Raw genomic sequence first — 14,013 nt, 5'->3', positions numbered from 1 at the left:
GTAGGGCAGGGGGCAGGGGCCGACAGAGAGGCAGAGACACAGCAGTGAGGGTGGGTTGCACAGGAAGAGACCCCACCCTAGCATCCACAGCATCTCTTCCGTTTTCCTCAACCACCAGATCCTTCCAAAGTCCCCCCACCTGCTTCATCATCCCCACCAGGTTGCATCCAGCTGCGGATGGGACAGCTTCTGGGGTCAAATTCCTGTCCACTGCTTGGAGCCCGGACTGAAAGGTTACCACATAATGAAAGCTATGTAGGCGACAGTCACGCTCCCTGCGCCTCTTTGATTTTGGAAAGTCCCACGCAGAGGTGCCCAGAGTGTTCTTCCCATCCTAACGCCTCGCATCCTGAGTGTTTATTAAAGAATCAACAGCCTGACAGCTCAAGAGAGAGTGTGAGAGCAAGCCTGCAGCAACTTCCCTCGCATCTCAGTTGGAACCAGCAATGCCTCTTCCGGCCCTTGAAACTGCTCTAAAGTCAAGAGGAAGATACAATCTGTGTGTGCACCCTCAGAACGGCGCTGGTCAGGGATTTTGAAATGAGATCATCCTGGATTTGGGCGTGGGGGGCATTAAATCCAATGTCAAGTGTCCTTATAAGAAACAGAAAAGGAAAGACACACAGAGGAAAAGGCGATTTGAAGACAGGGGTAGACAGGAGACTGATGCTTCTAGAAGCCAAGAAATGCCAAGGATTGCTGGAGCCACCGAAAGTAAGGAGAGAGGCATGGAATGGATTCTCCCTCAGAGTCTCCAGAAAGAACCAACCCTGCCGACACCTCCATCTCAGACTTCTGCACTCCAGACTGTGAGAGAACGTCTTTTGTCTTGGCTACTCAGTTTGTGGTAATTTGTCTTAGCTACCCAGCATCCCCAGCAAACTCTTACAAGCAGAAACCAGAGTGAGGCAAAGGCAGATTCAAAATCCCATGGCCACCTCTTCCCCCCGCATCCTGAACAAAATGCTTAACCTCGCCATTCCTCAGTTTTGCCCTCTGTAAAATGCGAATAACACTAGCAAACCTCAGCATCCCAGAAAAGGGGTTCCTGCCTCTCAGAGCCTGCAGAGCTAAGAGCTCTCAGGGGAACCTTAATCTGTTCACTCACAGGACATGGATCACTTGGTCCCTGCATTACTCAGAGGCCCACCGTTCAGCTTGGCTCCAGGTGCCCGAGGATGGTTTTGTGTGATCTGGTTATTAGTCAACAGGTGTGTTCACCTGCCAAACTCCAGAGCTGGTGTAGCAAACACCAACCAGCATATGAGGGTGGGGAGTGTGGGGTGGGGAACAGACATTCCCCATCTGGATGCCCAGTGGCATTCCGTGCTCAACCGGTGCTGTGCACGTCCCCCTCCCAGAGTCCACCCCACTCCCACGCGGTCACACTGCCTCCACAGCAGTGACTTCCCCTCTGGGAGCTTCAGTCTCTCCCTGTCCTTCATGTGGGCGAAGAACACCCACTGTGTGTGGATCTGTTGCGAAGTTTAACTAAGGTTATGTATGTACCTACGCCCTGAGCACTGCGCTAAGGCACTTTGCTATCAACAAACGGTAGCGATTATATTGATGACGGCGTTTACTCTTGCAATTAAGCTTATTATTTGAGATAACTGCAGATTTGCATGTAGTTGCAGGAAATAATAGAGGGATCCCATGCATTCTTACTTAGTTTTTTCCAAGGATAACATCTTGCAAAACTATGGTACAATATCATGACCCGGACACTGAATCGATACAGTCAAGATACAGAACAGTTCCATCCCCAGAAGGGGCCCTCGTGTTGCCCTTTTCTAACCACACCCACTGCCCCCTCTCTCCTCACCACCCCTCCCTCCCATCTTTTATCCCTGCCACCGCTACCCTATTCTCCATTGCTATAATTTTGTCATTTCAAGAATGTTCTATAAATTGAATCCTATAGTATGTAACCTTTTGGGATTGGCTTTTTCCACTCAGAACAGTTCTCTGGAGAGTCTTCCAAGTTATTGCATGCATCGATGGACTGTTCCTTTTTATTGCTGAGTGGTATTTCATGGTGTGGATGTACCACAGTTTATTTGATCAACCTTCCATTGAAGGACAGCTAGGTTGTTATCCTCTGTGGCTCTTGTGGATCAAACTCCTACAAACATTCCTTGGACAAAGTACTCCTGATTCCAGGCAAGGTCATGCTTTGGTTCATTCCAGCCACCTTCCACGCAAGACCCCCTTGGAGGTAATTCTGATCTGATTTTAGTAGAAAGGCATCAGGAAGCCAGCCTTCTCATTCTATCCTAATTTATCTAATGGTAACTAAATTTTAATGGCAATGGACATGTTAGTATAAGGAATAATATGACAGTGACATGTAGGCTAAGATTTATGTGGTTGGGCTGTGAAGGCCCCATACAGCCCAATGGGGCACAGGAGGTTTTTAAAGGAAGTTAGGGACTGTTCGTGTCAGTAGAGGGACAAGGGGAAATGAAGGTCAGGCATCTATCCATCCTATCAACACTCTTCTTTGAACTTCTACTCACAGATTGGCAAATTTCAAGATGTTTCCATAGATGCTCTGCAAAAAAGTCATTATATCAGTTAAAAAAAGTATAAAGGTTTGTACTAAAAACAGCATCCCATTAGGAGGAACTGGCATATAGACTGTGCTCCAACGACACAGCATGTTTAATGAAAACGTTGGTCCACGATGTACACATTCAGGCTTGACCTGGGCTTACGTCACTTGCTCTACTCTCATCCCTACAATGACTGCCTTAGTCGCATCAAATGGTCGGTCCACAGTTCCCAACGCAAACCAGGCTATTTCACATCTCCGAGGCTTGGGACATGTTGTTATTTCTACTTGGAATATCTGCCCCGCCTTGTCCAGTCTGCCTGCAAGATGCCTATTCTTTCTTCAAAGCCCAGCTCAGACCGGCCCTCCTCTGAGAAGTTCCCCTGACCTCCCACTCCACTAGGTCAGCACATTGCTCGCTCCTGGTTCCAGCCCTCCTGGTACTAGCGCTGCCTGGTACTAGCTCGCTCCTGGTACTAGCCCTGCCTGGTACTAGCTCGCTCCTGGTACTAGCATTGCCTGGTACTAGCTCGCTCCTGGTACTAGCGCTGCCTGGTACTAGCTTGCTCCTGGTACTAGCCCTGCCTGGTACTAGCTCGCTCCTGGTACTAGCGCTGCCTGGTACTAGCTCGCTCCTGGTACTAGCCCTGCCTGGTACTAGCTCGCTCCTGGTACTAGCATTGCCTGGTACTAGCTCGCTCCTGGTACTAGCGCTGCCTGGTACTAGCTCACTCCTGGTACTAGCCCTGCCTGGTACTAGCTCACTTCTGGTACTAGCCCTGCCTGGTACTAGCTCGCTCCTGGTACTAGCCCTGCCTGGTACTAGCTCGCTCCTGGTACTAGCCCTGCCTGGTACTAGCTCACTTCTGGTACTAGCCCTGCCTGGTACTAGCTCGCTCCTGGTACTAGCACTGCCTGGTACTAGCTCGCTCCTGGTACTAGCGCTGCCTGGTACTAGCTCGCTCCTGGTACTAGCATTGCCTGGTACTAGCTCGCTCCTGGTACTAGCGCTGCCTGGTACTAGCTCGCTCCTGGTACTAGCGCTGCCTGGTACTAGCTCGCTCCTGGTACTAGCGCTGCCTGGTACTAGCTCGCTCCTGGTACTAGCGCTGCCTGGTACTAGCTCGCTCCTGGTACTAGCCCTGCCTGGTACTAGCTCGCTCCTGGTACTAGCGCTGCCTGGTACTAGCTCGCTCCTGGTACTAGCCCTGCCTGGTACTAGCTCGCTCCTGGTACTAGCGCTGCCTGGTACTAGCTCGCTCCTGGTACTAGCGCTGCCTGGTACTAGCTCACTTCTGGTACTAGCCCTGCCTGGTACTAGCTCGCTCCTGGTACTAGCCCTGCCTGGTACTAGCTCGCTCCTGGTACTAGCCCTGCCTGGTACTAGCTCACTTCTGGTACTAGCCCTGCCTGGTACTAGCTCGCTCCTGGTACTAGCACTGCCTGGTACTAGCTCGCTCCTGGTACTAGCGCTGCCTGGTACTAGCTCGCTCCTGGTACTAGCACTGCCTGGTACTAGCTCGCTCCTGGTACTAGCGCTGCCTGGTACTAGCTCGCTCCTGGTACTAGCGCTGCCTGGTACTAGCTCGCTCCTGGTACTAGCGCTGCCTGGTACTAGCTCGCTCCTGGTACTAGCGCTGCCTGGTACTAGCTCGCTCCTGGTACTAGCCCTGCCTGGTACTAGCTCGCTCCTGGTACTAGCGCTGCCTGGTACTAGCTCGCTCCTGGTACTAGCCCTGCCTGGTACTAGCTCGCTCCTGGTACTAGCGCTGCCTGGTACTAGCTCGCTCCTGGTACTAGCGCTGCCTGGTACTAGCTCGCTTCTGGTACTAGCCCTGCCTGGTACTAGCTCGCTCCTGGTACTAGCCCTGCCTGGTACTAGCTCGCTCCTGGTACTAGCCCTGCCTGGTACTAGCTCGCTTCTGGTACTAGCCCTGCCTGGTACTAGCTCGCTCCTGGTACTAGCGCTGCCTGGTACTAGCTCGCTCCTGGTACTAGCGCTGCCTGGTACTAGCTCGCTCCTGGTACTAGCGTTGCCTGGTACTAGCTCGCTCCTGGTACTGACCCCAGCTTCCGTTGATAATTCAACACAGTCACTTCTCGGCTTACTTATCTGTCTCATCCTCGAGGCTAGAAGCTCCCTATTCTCAGAACTTACCAATATGCCAGGAACAGTGTGGTCCCTCGAAAAATGTGTGATAGAGGAAGGAACAAAGAAAGAAATGAAGAGAGGGAGGGAGAAGGAGAAGGAGAGAGGGAAGGAGGAAAAGGTTTATCTCCTCGTACGAGACAGTGTCTTATTCATCTTGGCATCTGCAGAACTTAGCACAGAAACAAAAACATAGGAGGTGGCTAATAAATGTGATATGAATCAATGAATGGAAAGGAAGGAGGGATGGAAGGAGAGATGAAGGGAGGGAGTGAAGCAGGAGCTGCTCTTACGAAGGAAACAGTTATGGCAGGAATTCAGTCTTTCTCACGTTTGAGGCTCAGGGCTGATGTGAATCAACAGCATCGGCAAAGAGAAAGCTGCATGTGGTGCCCACGTTGCCCAGCAGAACTGCTAAACAGGATGGGAAATTCCTTCCTCGGGCCAGACCCAGACCTGTGTCCCAATGGGAGCAGCGGCTGGAGGTTGTCTTCCAGCAGAGGGAAACTCAAACTCTACCAGATCATGAAGGGCAGGACTAATGGCATAATTCCTCTTTCTGAGTGCAGTTTAGATGTGGAAACATCCTTCAGAGACCATCCAGTCCCACCCCTTTGTGTTACAGATGGGGACGCCGAGACTCAGAGATGGGATGTGACTTGCTGGAGTCATACAGAGGGTTAGTGGCCCAGGTCCCCATCTCCAGCCCAGAAGCAGAAACAGAAGGTCGAACCAAGTAATAAGAAACTCGCATCTGACTCTGAGAATCAAACAGAAGCATGTTCACCTCCCAGGTTCCCCCTTCACCCAGCTGTGCACTGATTTGAACATGCCAATGATAGTAACTCTCTCTCCCGTGGTCCCCATCCTCCAACCCAACAGACTCTCCTAAACAGCCATCCTTGTCTTGTGACTGCCATAGCCCACTCCCAACCCAAGACCATAGGTCAGGGCATCGTGACAGCTGGTCAGTGACCTATGATGTGGAATAAACAGAGCAGGGCCAAGAGGAAGAACAGTGGAAAGCAGAGCAAAGGTGGAGCAGAGATGAGGTTCCAGGGAACAGAAGAGCCACGACAGGCCAGAAAACAAACGGGCTGAGGTTACAGGGAGTAGGAAGTCTACGGCCACAGAAGCAGTGATGGAGACAAAAGACGAGAGGAGAGGATGGGGAGACCGGTCAACAGTACCAGACCAGAGGGCACCCACAAATAGCAGCTGAGCCACCGTCATGATGGGGGGCCAGAACAGTGACCCATGGTCTTGCTGAGGGTCCAAGCAGCTGGCCTGAGCACAAGCCTGTCCTCCATGTCCAGTTTCAGGAGACCTAGCTCCTCAACTGTGATTCCCCTTTCTCTTCTTGCCCCGTGTCCATCCTTCCCATAGACAACTCCCTGTGCTGAGCTGGCCGAGGTGAGCCTGTTCCTTGCAACCAACTGTAAAGGAGAGCCAGCACACAGCCACTTCATAGCCTGAGAAAACCATCATTCAGAAAGAGTCATGTACCACAATGTTCATTGCAGCTCTATTTACAATAGCCCAGAGATGGAAACAACCTAAGTGTCCATCATCGGATGAATGGATAAAGAAGATGTGGCACATATATACAATGGAATGTTACTCAGCCATAAAGAGAAACGAAATTGAGCTATTTGTAATGAGGTGGATAGACCTGGAGTCTGTCATACAGAGTGAAGTAAGTCAGAAAGAGAAAGACAAATACCGTATGCTAACACATATATATGGAATCTAAGAAAAAGAAAATGTCATGAAGAACCTAGGGGTAAGACAGGAATAAAGACACAGACCTACTGGAGAACGGACTTGAGGATATGGGGAGGGGGAAGGGTAAGCTGTGACAAAGTGAGAGAGTGGCATGGACATATATACACTACCAAATGTAAGGTAGATAGCTAGTGGGAAGCAGCCGCATAGCACAGGGAGATCAGCTCGGTGCTTTGTGACCACCTAGAGGGGTGGGATATGGAGGGTGGGGCGGAGGGAGACGCAAGAGGGAAGAGATATGGGAACATATGTATATGTATAACTGATTCACTTTGTTATAAAGCAGAAACTAACACACCACTGTAAAGCAATTATACTCCAATAAAGATGCAAAAAAAAAAAAAAAAAAGCTTCCCTGCAGCGGGCAGATCTTCGGCTCCGGACACCACTGCAGGTGGGACCTCTGATGCCTTGGTGCGGAAGCACAAACACTGTAGACTGGTCCCCTCAGGAGCGGCAGATGCTGCTGCTGCTTCTCCTCCATCCTCCCCACCCTCCTCCTTCCTCTTCTTTCTTCTTCCTGTTCTTGCTTCTCCTCCCTCTTCCTCTTTCTCCTCTTCCCCCTCCTCCTCGTCTGTCTTCTTCATCACCAAGCTCTGCCATGGCCTGAGGATCCAGTGTTGGGACTAAACTCCTGACATATAACACACAGCATCAACTCCTCTCCACAACTCCAATACCATCTACTATTATAATGCCCACTTTACAGAGGGGAAAGCAAAGGCGGAAGGATCTTGCTCTGGTCACAGAGCATATGAAGAAACTGAGTTTCAAGCCCAGACCTTCTGACTCCAAAATGCACACTCAAATCATTTTGCTGGGTGAACAAGCTGGGCTCTTATGAACCTGGACTGACAGAGCTAGACAAGAGAAGACACAGAGAGCAATGAAAAGGAAATCTGCAGATCAAATTGGCTCAGAAATCTATTGCACTAACCACATCATCGCCTGACAGAAAGAATCTGCGTGAAGCCAGTGAGAAGAGAAAGAGGGGAAACAATAACCCAGCTCTCTGGTAGCTCCTGTCCACCTTCATGTCAAAGCCACTTTCTAAATAGAGGTTAATTTATTTCTCTTATCAAATGCTCCTGCTGGCAGACAAGCAGAACAATGTCACCGTCACCGATCCGTCTGTCCCATCTGACACCAAGAGGCTCGTTGCGTCTGTAAAGCCAGAGAGAAAGGTCTCGAGACGGCTCTGAGCCATTCGCCCCTCGAGAGGTCACAAAGGACGGGATGGTTATAGGTGTGCCCGGTTACTCCCCAGGAGCCTCACCATTCAAGCCCCTTAAGCACCCCAGCCCCAGCGGCAGGGAGACCTACATCTTTCACAAATAACAAAGGAAAAGCAGACTCAGCCGGACATTATTATTGGAAGCCCAAGATTTAAGCTGATAAAAATAACTAGAATCTCCTGTACGCTTACCATGTGCCAGGAACCTCTCTTAAGTGCTTTATGTTGATTATTTCATTTCATCCCCACAATAACTCTCTGGGGTTGGTGCTCTGTTTGCTTACCGGGGACATTTTCAAAAACGGTCACAAATTCCTTGGATTCTTCCCATTGACAAGTGAGATCACGCCTCCTCCCCTTAAATCTGAGTAGGCTTGTGACTGCTTCCATCGGTAGAGTGCAGCAGAACTGACACTGCCAGCCCTTGGCTAGAGACAAGCCAAGACAACGCATGGGCTTTTATATTGCTAGGTTATGAAAAAGCCTTTGCAGCTTCCAGCTTGTTTGCTAGGACAGTTGCTGTTCGAGCCCTGAGGTGCCATGTAAGAAGCCTGACTGCCCTGAAGCAGCCATATTGTGAGGAAGCCCAAGCCACAAGGCAAGACCACATGTAGTTGCTCCCGATGAGTCTCTGTTGAGCTCAGCCTTTGACTCATCCCAGCACCAGATATGTGAGTGGAGGAGCCTCTCGATCAGGGGTTGGCCAACTTTTTCTTGAAATGGCTAAACCATCCTGTGGTTTAGGCTCTGTGAGCCAAGCGGTCTTCGTTGTAACTACTCAATTCTGCCCTTGAAGCATGAAAGCAGCCATAGAAAATATGGGTGTGGCTTGTCCCAGTATAATTTATTTCCCAAAAACAGGCAGCGGGCTAGATTTGGCCTGTAAACCATAGTTTGCCAATCCCTGTTCTGGATGATTCCAGCCCCCAGCTGCGTGAGCTTTTCGCAGCTGGACATCATGAAGCAGAGACAAACCATCCCCACTGTACCCCTTTCCCAATCCCTGACCCTGATCCCCATGAGCATAATTAAAGAGCTGTTGGCGTCCATCACTAAGTTTGAGGTCGTTTGTTTATACAGCAGTGGGTAACTGGAACACGCCCATTTTACACACAGGAAAGCTGAGGCTCAGCGAGAGGTTCAGTTACTTGCCCGGAGTCTCAGAGTGAGTAAGTGGAGGCCCCAAGACTGGCTGCCAGGTCTGCCTGACTTCAGGGGCCAAGCTGCAGCATCAAGTCCTGAGACAATGCCACAAGGAGACAGATGGTGAATGACTGAGATCCAGTAGTAAGAACGGTGGGTGACAGCATGAGAGAGAAAGGACATATGGGCTTTGTTGGGGAGGTCTGGAAAGGGAGGTCGGAGATGGAGGAAGGGACCAAATTGTGCATGGCCTTGCAGGCTGCAGTGAGGAGTATGATTTGTTTCCTCCACGCAACAGAAAGCCACGGGATGGTTTTTAAGCAGGGGGTGGTGTGATTCAAATTACATTCATTAAGAATCACTCTGTCGTGGGGAGGGGGAAGGGGAGGCTGGGACGAAGTGAGAGTGGCATGGGCATATATACACCACCAAATGTAAAATAGATAGCTGGTGGGAAGCAGCTGCATAGCACAGGGAGATCAGCTCGGTGCTTTGGGACCACCTGGGGGGGGATTAGGGAGGATGGGAGGGCGATGCAAGAGGGAGGAGATATGGGGATATATGTATATGTATAGCTGATTCACTTTGTTATAAAGCAGAAACTAACACATCACTGTAAAGCAATTATACTCCAATAAAGATGTTAAAAAAAAAAGTAAGGAAAAAAAAAAGAATCATTCTGGCTGCTGTGTGGAGAGTGGATCGGGGAGGGAGGAAGGCCCTCTCCAGCCTTATGCAGAGAAGGGAGAGTATGCCTTGCCGGCGAGAGGTCACACGGCCACCATGACACTCATCTGGGTCCTGAACACAGGCTGGTGACTTCCCACACGCTTGGATTGACCCGCATTTTATCCACCTTCCAGACAGTGCACGGAGGCACCGTAGGGCTTGAGAAATCACCTGTTGGCTTATGTTACCTTTGCTCCTTCCGTGAGGTTGGAAGTGTCCCTGGGATCGCTTTGGTGCTCCTCCACCAACAGACCAAACAAAGGACATGGAAATCACACTGGAAGTTTCCAGGCCACATTGGCAAGAAAGAGGCACAGAGAAGCCCGCTGCTGACCACCGTCTGAGGACCAGCCTGAAGCCGACCAGGCTAGCTAGGGCTCGGAGCCTGTGGTCCCCACACAGATCCATCCACCCGGTCTCCAGCAGGAGCTCAGAAACAGACTCTTGTCCCTTGGTGGCTGGATTCAACAGATGCGTGAGAAAGCACAGAACCACCTGCGAAACTCATCCTGGCAGAGGATGAAACATCTCAGAGGAAAGAGGGCGGAGTCTGCACCACGAAGGACCCCCCTCTCAGGCTCTCCTCCCATCTCTACTGTGCCCCGTCAACACGCTCCTTCATTCTCATTGCCAGGTGCCCTCTCTCTAAATTAGGGAGATTTCTGGCACACTCACTCTGCACTGATGGCTGGATGCCCCCCAGACTTTTCTAGACACAAACCACACAGAATGAGGAGAGCCTAGGTGGGCTGGGAAGTAAGGGCAATGCTCCCAGGTCAATCTGCCGAGTCCTGTTCAAGAACCTTCCCCCCTCCTGCCCCTTGTCTGGCAGCGGCAGCCCCAGCACGCCCCTTCCCAACAGAACTCCAGTCTCACCTTGTTGATTTTGTTGGTTTTAGGGAGCGTCTGGCTGATGTGCAGGTCCGAATACCGGGGTGGCTTTCGTAGAGGGTTGTTGATGTCACACGGAACGGACTCTGTCCGGACTAACCTTGCTGGATCCGTAGGGGTAAAAACAGTGATGTGGGAATTTAAGTACCACTTTTGCTCTGTACTGTCACGTCAGGAGAGCAGAGCTCTGACCCCACCTCAAAGGCCCACCCCCAAGACTGGAAGGGATTCCCTAAAAATGATAGTCACCGTGTTATGTCATGATACTGGGACACTTTTCCCACTATCTGTATTCTCTGTGGTTTCTAAAATGTTTGTGTTGTCAATATATGGCTTTTGACGATTAAAAATTATTACAATGAAACTGAAGCTATCGGAGTTTTTTTCTCCAATACCACAATTGTTTCACATTGGCGTTCATTTCAGAATTAAACCTCCTTTGAAAGACAAGCGGCTCCTGATTTCTCAGGGGCTGTCATCAGTCAACAGGCTCATTGTGGCCATCTGTCCCTCCCACATCTAAGCTGGGTGTGAGGATCATCTTGGGTCGCCTGTGGGATTTCTCAGGCCCGAGCAGTCTGTAGCAGTCAAAATACATCTGTGCTAAACAAGGTCACCATGGATCCCTGAAGGAAAGTCTCAGCTTCCCAGCTTCCCCTTTGCATCATCCCTAAAGGCACAAAGCTGGGCACACAGGCGATGCTAAATGAATGTGTCCTGATCCAAACCACATCACCTGAGCCCCTCTCCCTGTTACTTACTATTTACAGGGACCGCCGGGAGGGGCAGAGCAAGAAGCTTGCATTCAAATGTGATGCCTGGTAATGTTACTTGTTAGCTGTTTTTTATTGTGGGGCTGGGGGTGTTCGTGGAAAAGTTAAAGCTTTGGACTGACCCAGGGGTTTAATTTCTCTCTTAAGCCTGGGCTGCCATCACCATGGAAACCAACTATATTTTCAACTTCCTACCAAAGGGGGGTGGGTAGAACAAGAAGCTGGTGGACCTCTGGAAAGTTCCGTTTGCTTCGTGTGTACAGGCACCTGCCACCTTTGAGTAAAGGGGGCATCCTGAAGGTGGGTGGGGGGGAGCCCTTCTTCCGATGTCAGTGTCTGAGAGTGGGTCGCTTCCCAGCAGGCTGGTCCTGGTCTCCATGCGGGAGTCGGGCTCCAGCAGAGACCACGGTGGAGGGGAGTCCGGCGGGAGGCGATTTCCTCGACAAAGTTGACCCAAGACAAGGGCTCAGGAGTGGTGAGAATTCAGGTTTAAAATAGCCTCACGGCGTGTATACAGTTGTTCAAGGAACAGATGGTTCTTAATTAAGGATATGAGGTGGGAAGGGGCAAGAGAAAGGAGGTGAAGACTTTTCCTTCTCTTACAATCTTCTCTCCTCGTGGAGGAAAGCGATGCAAAGATCATCGAAAACCGATGGCCCGTTGGCTCTGGAAGACGTGCCAGCACTTTTTGACAGCAATCTACCTCCTTCTTTAAGTTTCCCTTGGGTTCATTCAAGACCAGGGTAGAGTCCCCTGAGCCTACACTGACCCGAGGCCGGAAGGGCTGGGAGGGGTGGCGGAGGACGAGGATTAGCGAGTTGTGTTCCCCAAAGTTGGCACTAGGCCTCCATCCAACCTATAGGTGGGGGGTGGCAGGGAGGACGCCAGCAAGAATTTTAACAATTTTAACAAGTTGTTAACATTTAAAAATAAGTATACGGCACATAAAACTATTGGGGCTTTTCTTTGAAACATGAGAAACGGTACAATGCAGGTCCACACTGCTGGAGTGGCCATCCTCTCTGGACGGCGCCTGGCTCTCTCTCCACTGTGCACGGCCCCGCCTGGCCAGCGGCTCTCACTTAGGGTACCTGGCAGGCATCTGAGTTTGCAGCTTCTCCTCTAGAGCAGTGCTTCTTTAAAGCGTAGAGAAGTTGCCAGTAGAAGCTGTTTAAAATGCACGATCTGGAGTGAGGCCAGAAGTTGTGCATTTCTAATAAGCTCCCGGGCGATTCCCGTGCTGCTGCTGGCCCACGTACCACCGCTGCAAGAGCAAGCGTCTGCACTAATGATGTCCAGTAGAACTTTCTGCAATGATGAATGTGTTCTGTATCTGTACTCTCCAATATGGAGCCCCTGAAATGTGGCTGGTGTGACAGAGTAATTACGTTTTTATTTTTATTTCATTGTAATACATCTAAATTTAAATAGTCAGATATGGCTGGTAGCTACTGTATTGAACAGCACAGGCCTACAGGATCCTCCGGTGGATGAAGTGCAGTGTGGATAATGGAGTCTGGGAATAACTACCCCACAGGCCAAGAACTGGGGGAACTATTTTGAAAGCTGGAATGCGAGGCCTCCAACTGAATCCCTAGCAGACAGGGAAAAGCCTTTCCTTCTCATTAAACTGGTCTTGCTCTTGCCTGGTAGGAGGCTGGTAGTGGCTTCCCAGAGGTAGCAGCTGGCTCCCTGCCTAGACAGGTTGGCCCAGACACTCCCAGGGCCCCAGGAGATGGAACACAGATGGCCCAAACCAACAGGCCCGAGCAAGCCCCCTCCCTATGCCTACTTCTGCAGGGCCAAACGACCGAGTCTGAAGAGCACATAACGGAAAACACTCAGCTAGGACTCTTTTCAAGTGGGAAGGGAAAGGAATGGGATTGGGGGAAAGAGAGGAGAGTAAAAATTAGGAAAGAGGACACGAATGAGAGAAAAAGACTTAGGGAGGGGTCGATGAATCTGGGGGCTAAAGTATCAGAGAGACCAGAATGGGGACAAAGAATAGGGAGAACAGGCATGGGAAGTGGATTAAGGAGACAGATGTCAGGAGGAAGGGTGTCAGAGGGAAAGAAATGAGACAGGCAAGGATCAAGGGTCAAGGGGTATCCAGAGGTGAGCTGGATGGGACAGCTATCTCGGAAGGCCTGCAGGAGCCCCCCACCCCCAACCCCAGGGCAGAAAGTGTTAAATACTTACCTCCTCGCTGGATGATCAGGAGATGACAGGGTGGGGCTTCTTTGGTGCATTTGTTGTGGCACTTTAACCTGAGAGAGAGAAAGAGCGAGAAGGATGGATGGACGGATAGATGGGTGAATGGATGGATGTTTAGATGGACTGGTGGATGGATGGATGGATGGATGGGTAGATGGACTGGTGGATGGATGGATGGGTGGATGGATGGGTAGATGGATGGGTGGGTGGATGTATGGTTGGGTAGATGGATAGGTGGATGGGACACACCAATGGTTCAGAAAGCTCTGGGCGCTGTGGATACCAAGACATGAGACGAGATAGGGCAGCTACTGTAAAGGCATACCCTTGGAACCTAGGAACTTAACTCTGGAGAGAGTTTGCTGCCATCCCACACTCACGGGTCAGTCCTGGGTCGTCCAAGAGTTGGTAGCAACTGTCTCACCAACAGTGCCCACTTGGACTTCATGCTTTGAAAGACATTGTTATCTATCAGTCTATGTTTATCATCATCATCATTCAACCCTAATAATCATCACCAACTTACTTGAAGACTCATTTG

General features: G+C 50.6%; 1 protein-coding gene across 1 annotated transcript in view; it reads right to left on the bottom strand.

The window, feature by feature from the left end:
* KSR2 (kinase suppressor of ras 2) overlaps positions 1–14,013 on the bottom strand; it is a 404,068-nt gene that overhangs the window by 73,069 nt on the left and 316,986 nt on the right. The window contains exons 8-9 of the mRNA XM_033836923.2: positions 13,460–13,525; positions 10,471–10,597 (exon numbers count right to left, since the gene is read on the bottom strand). Of these exons, the coding sequence (XP_033692814.1) occupies positions 10,471–10,597; positions 13,460–13,525 (193 nt within the window). The remainder of the gene's footprint in view (positions 1–10,470; positions 10,598–13,459; positions 13,526–14,013) is intronic.

This window comes from Tursiops truncatus, chromosome 13 (assembly GCF_011762595.2).
Source record: "Tursiops truncatus isolate mTurTru1 chromosome 13, mTurTru1.mat.Y, whole genome shotgun sequence".
Lineage (NCBI taxonomy): Eukaryota > Metazoa > Chordata > Mammalia > Artiodactyla > Delphinidae > Tursiops > Tursiops truncatus.
This window is presented reverse-complemented; position numbering and strand designations above follow the sequence as displayed.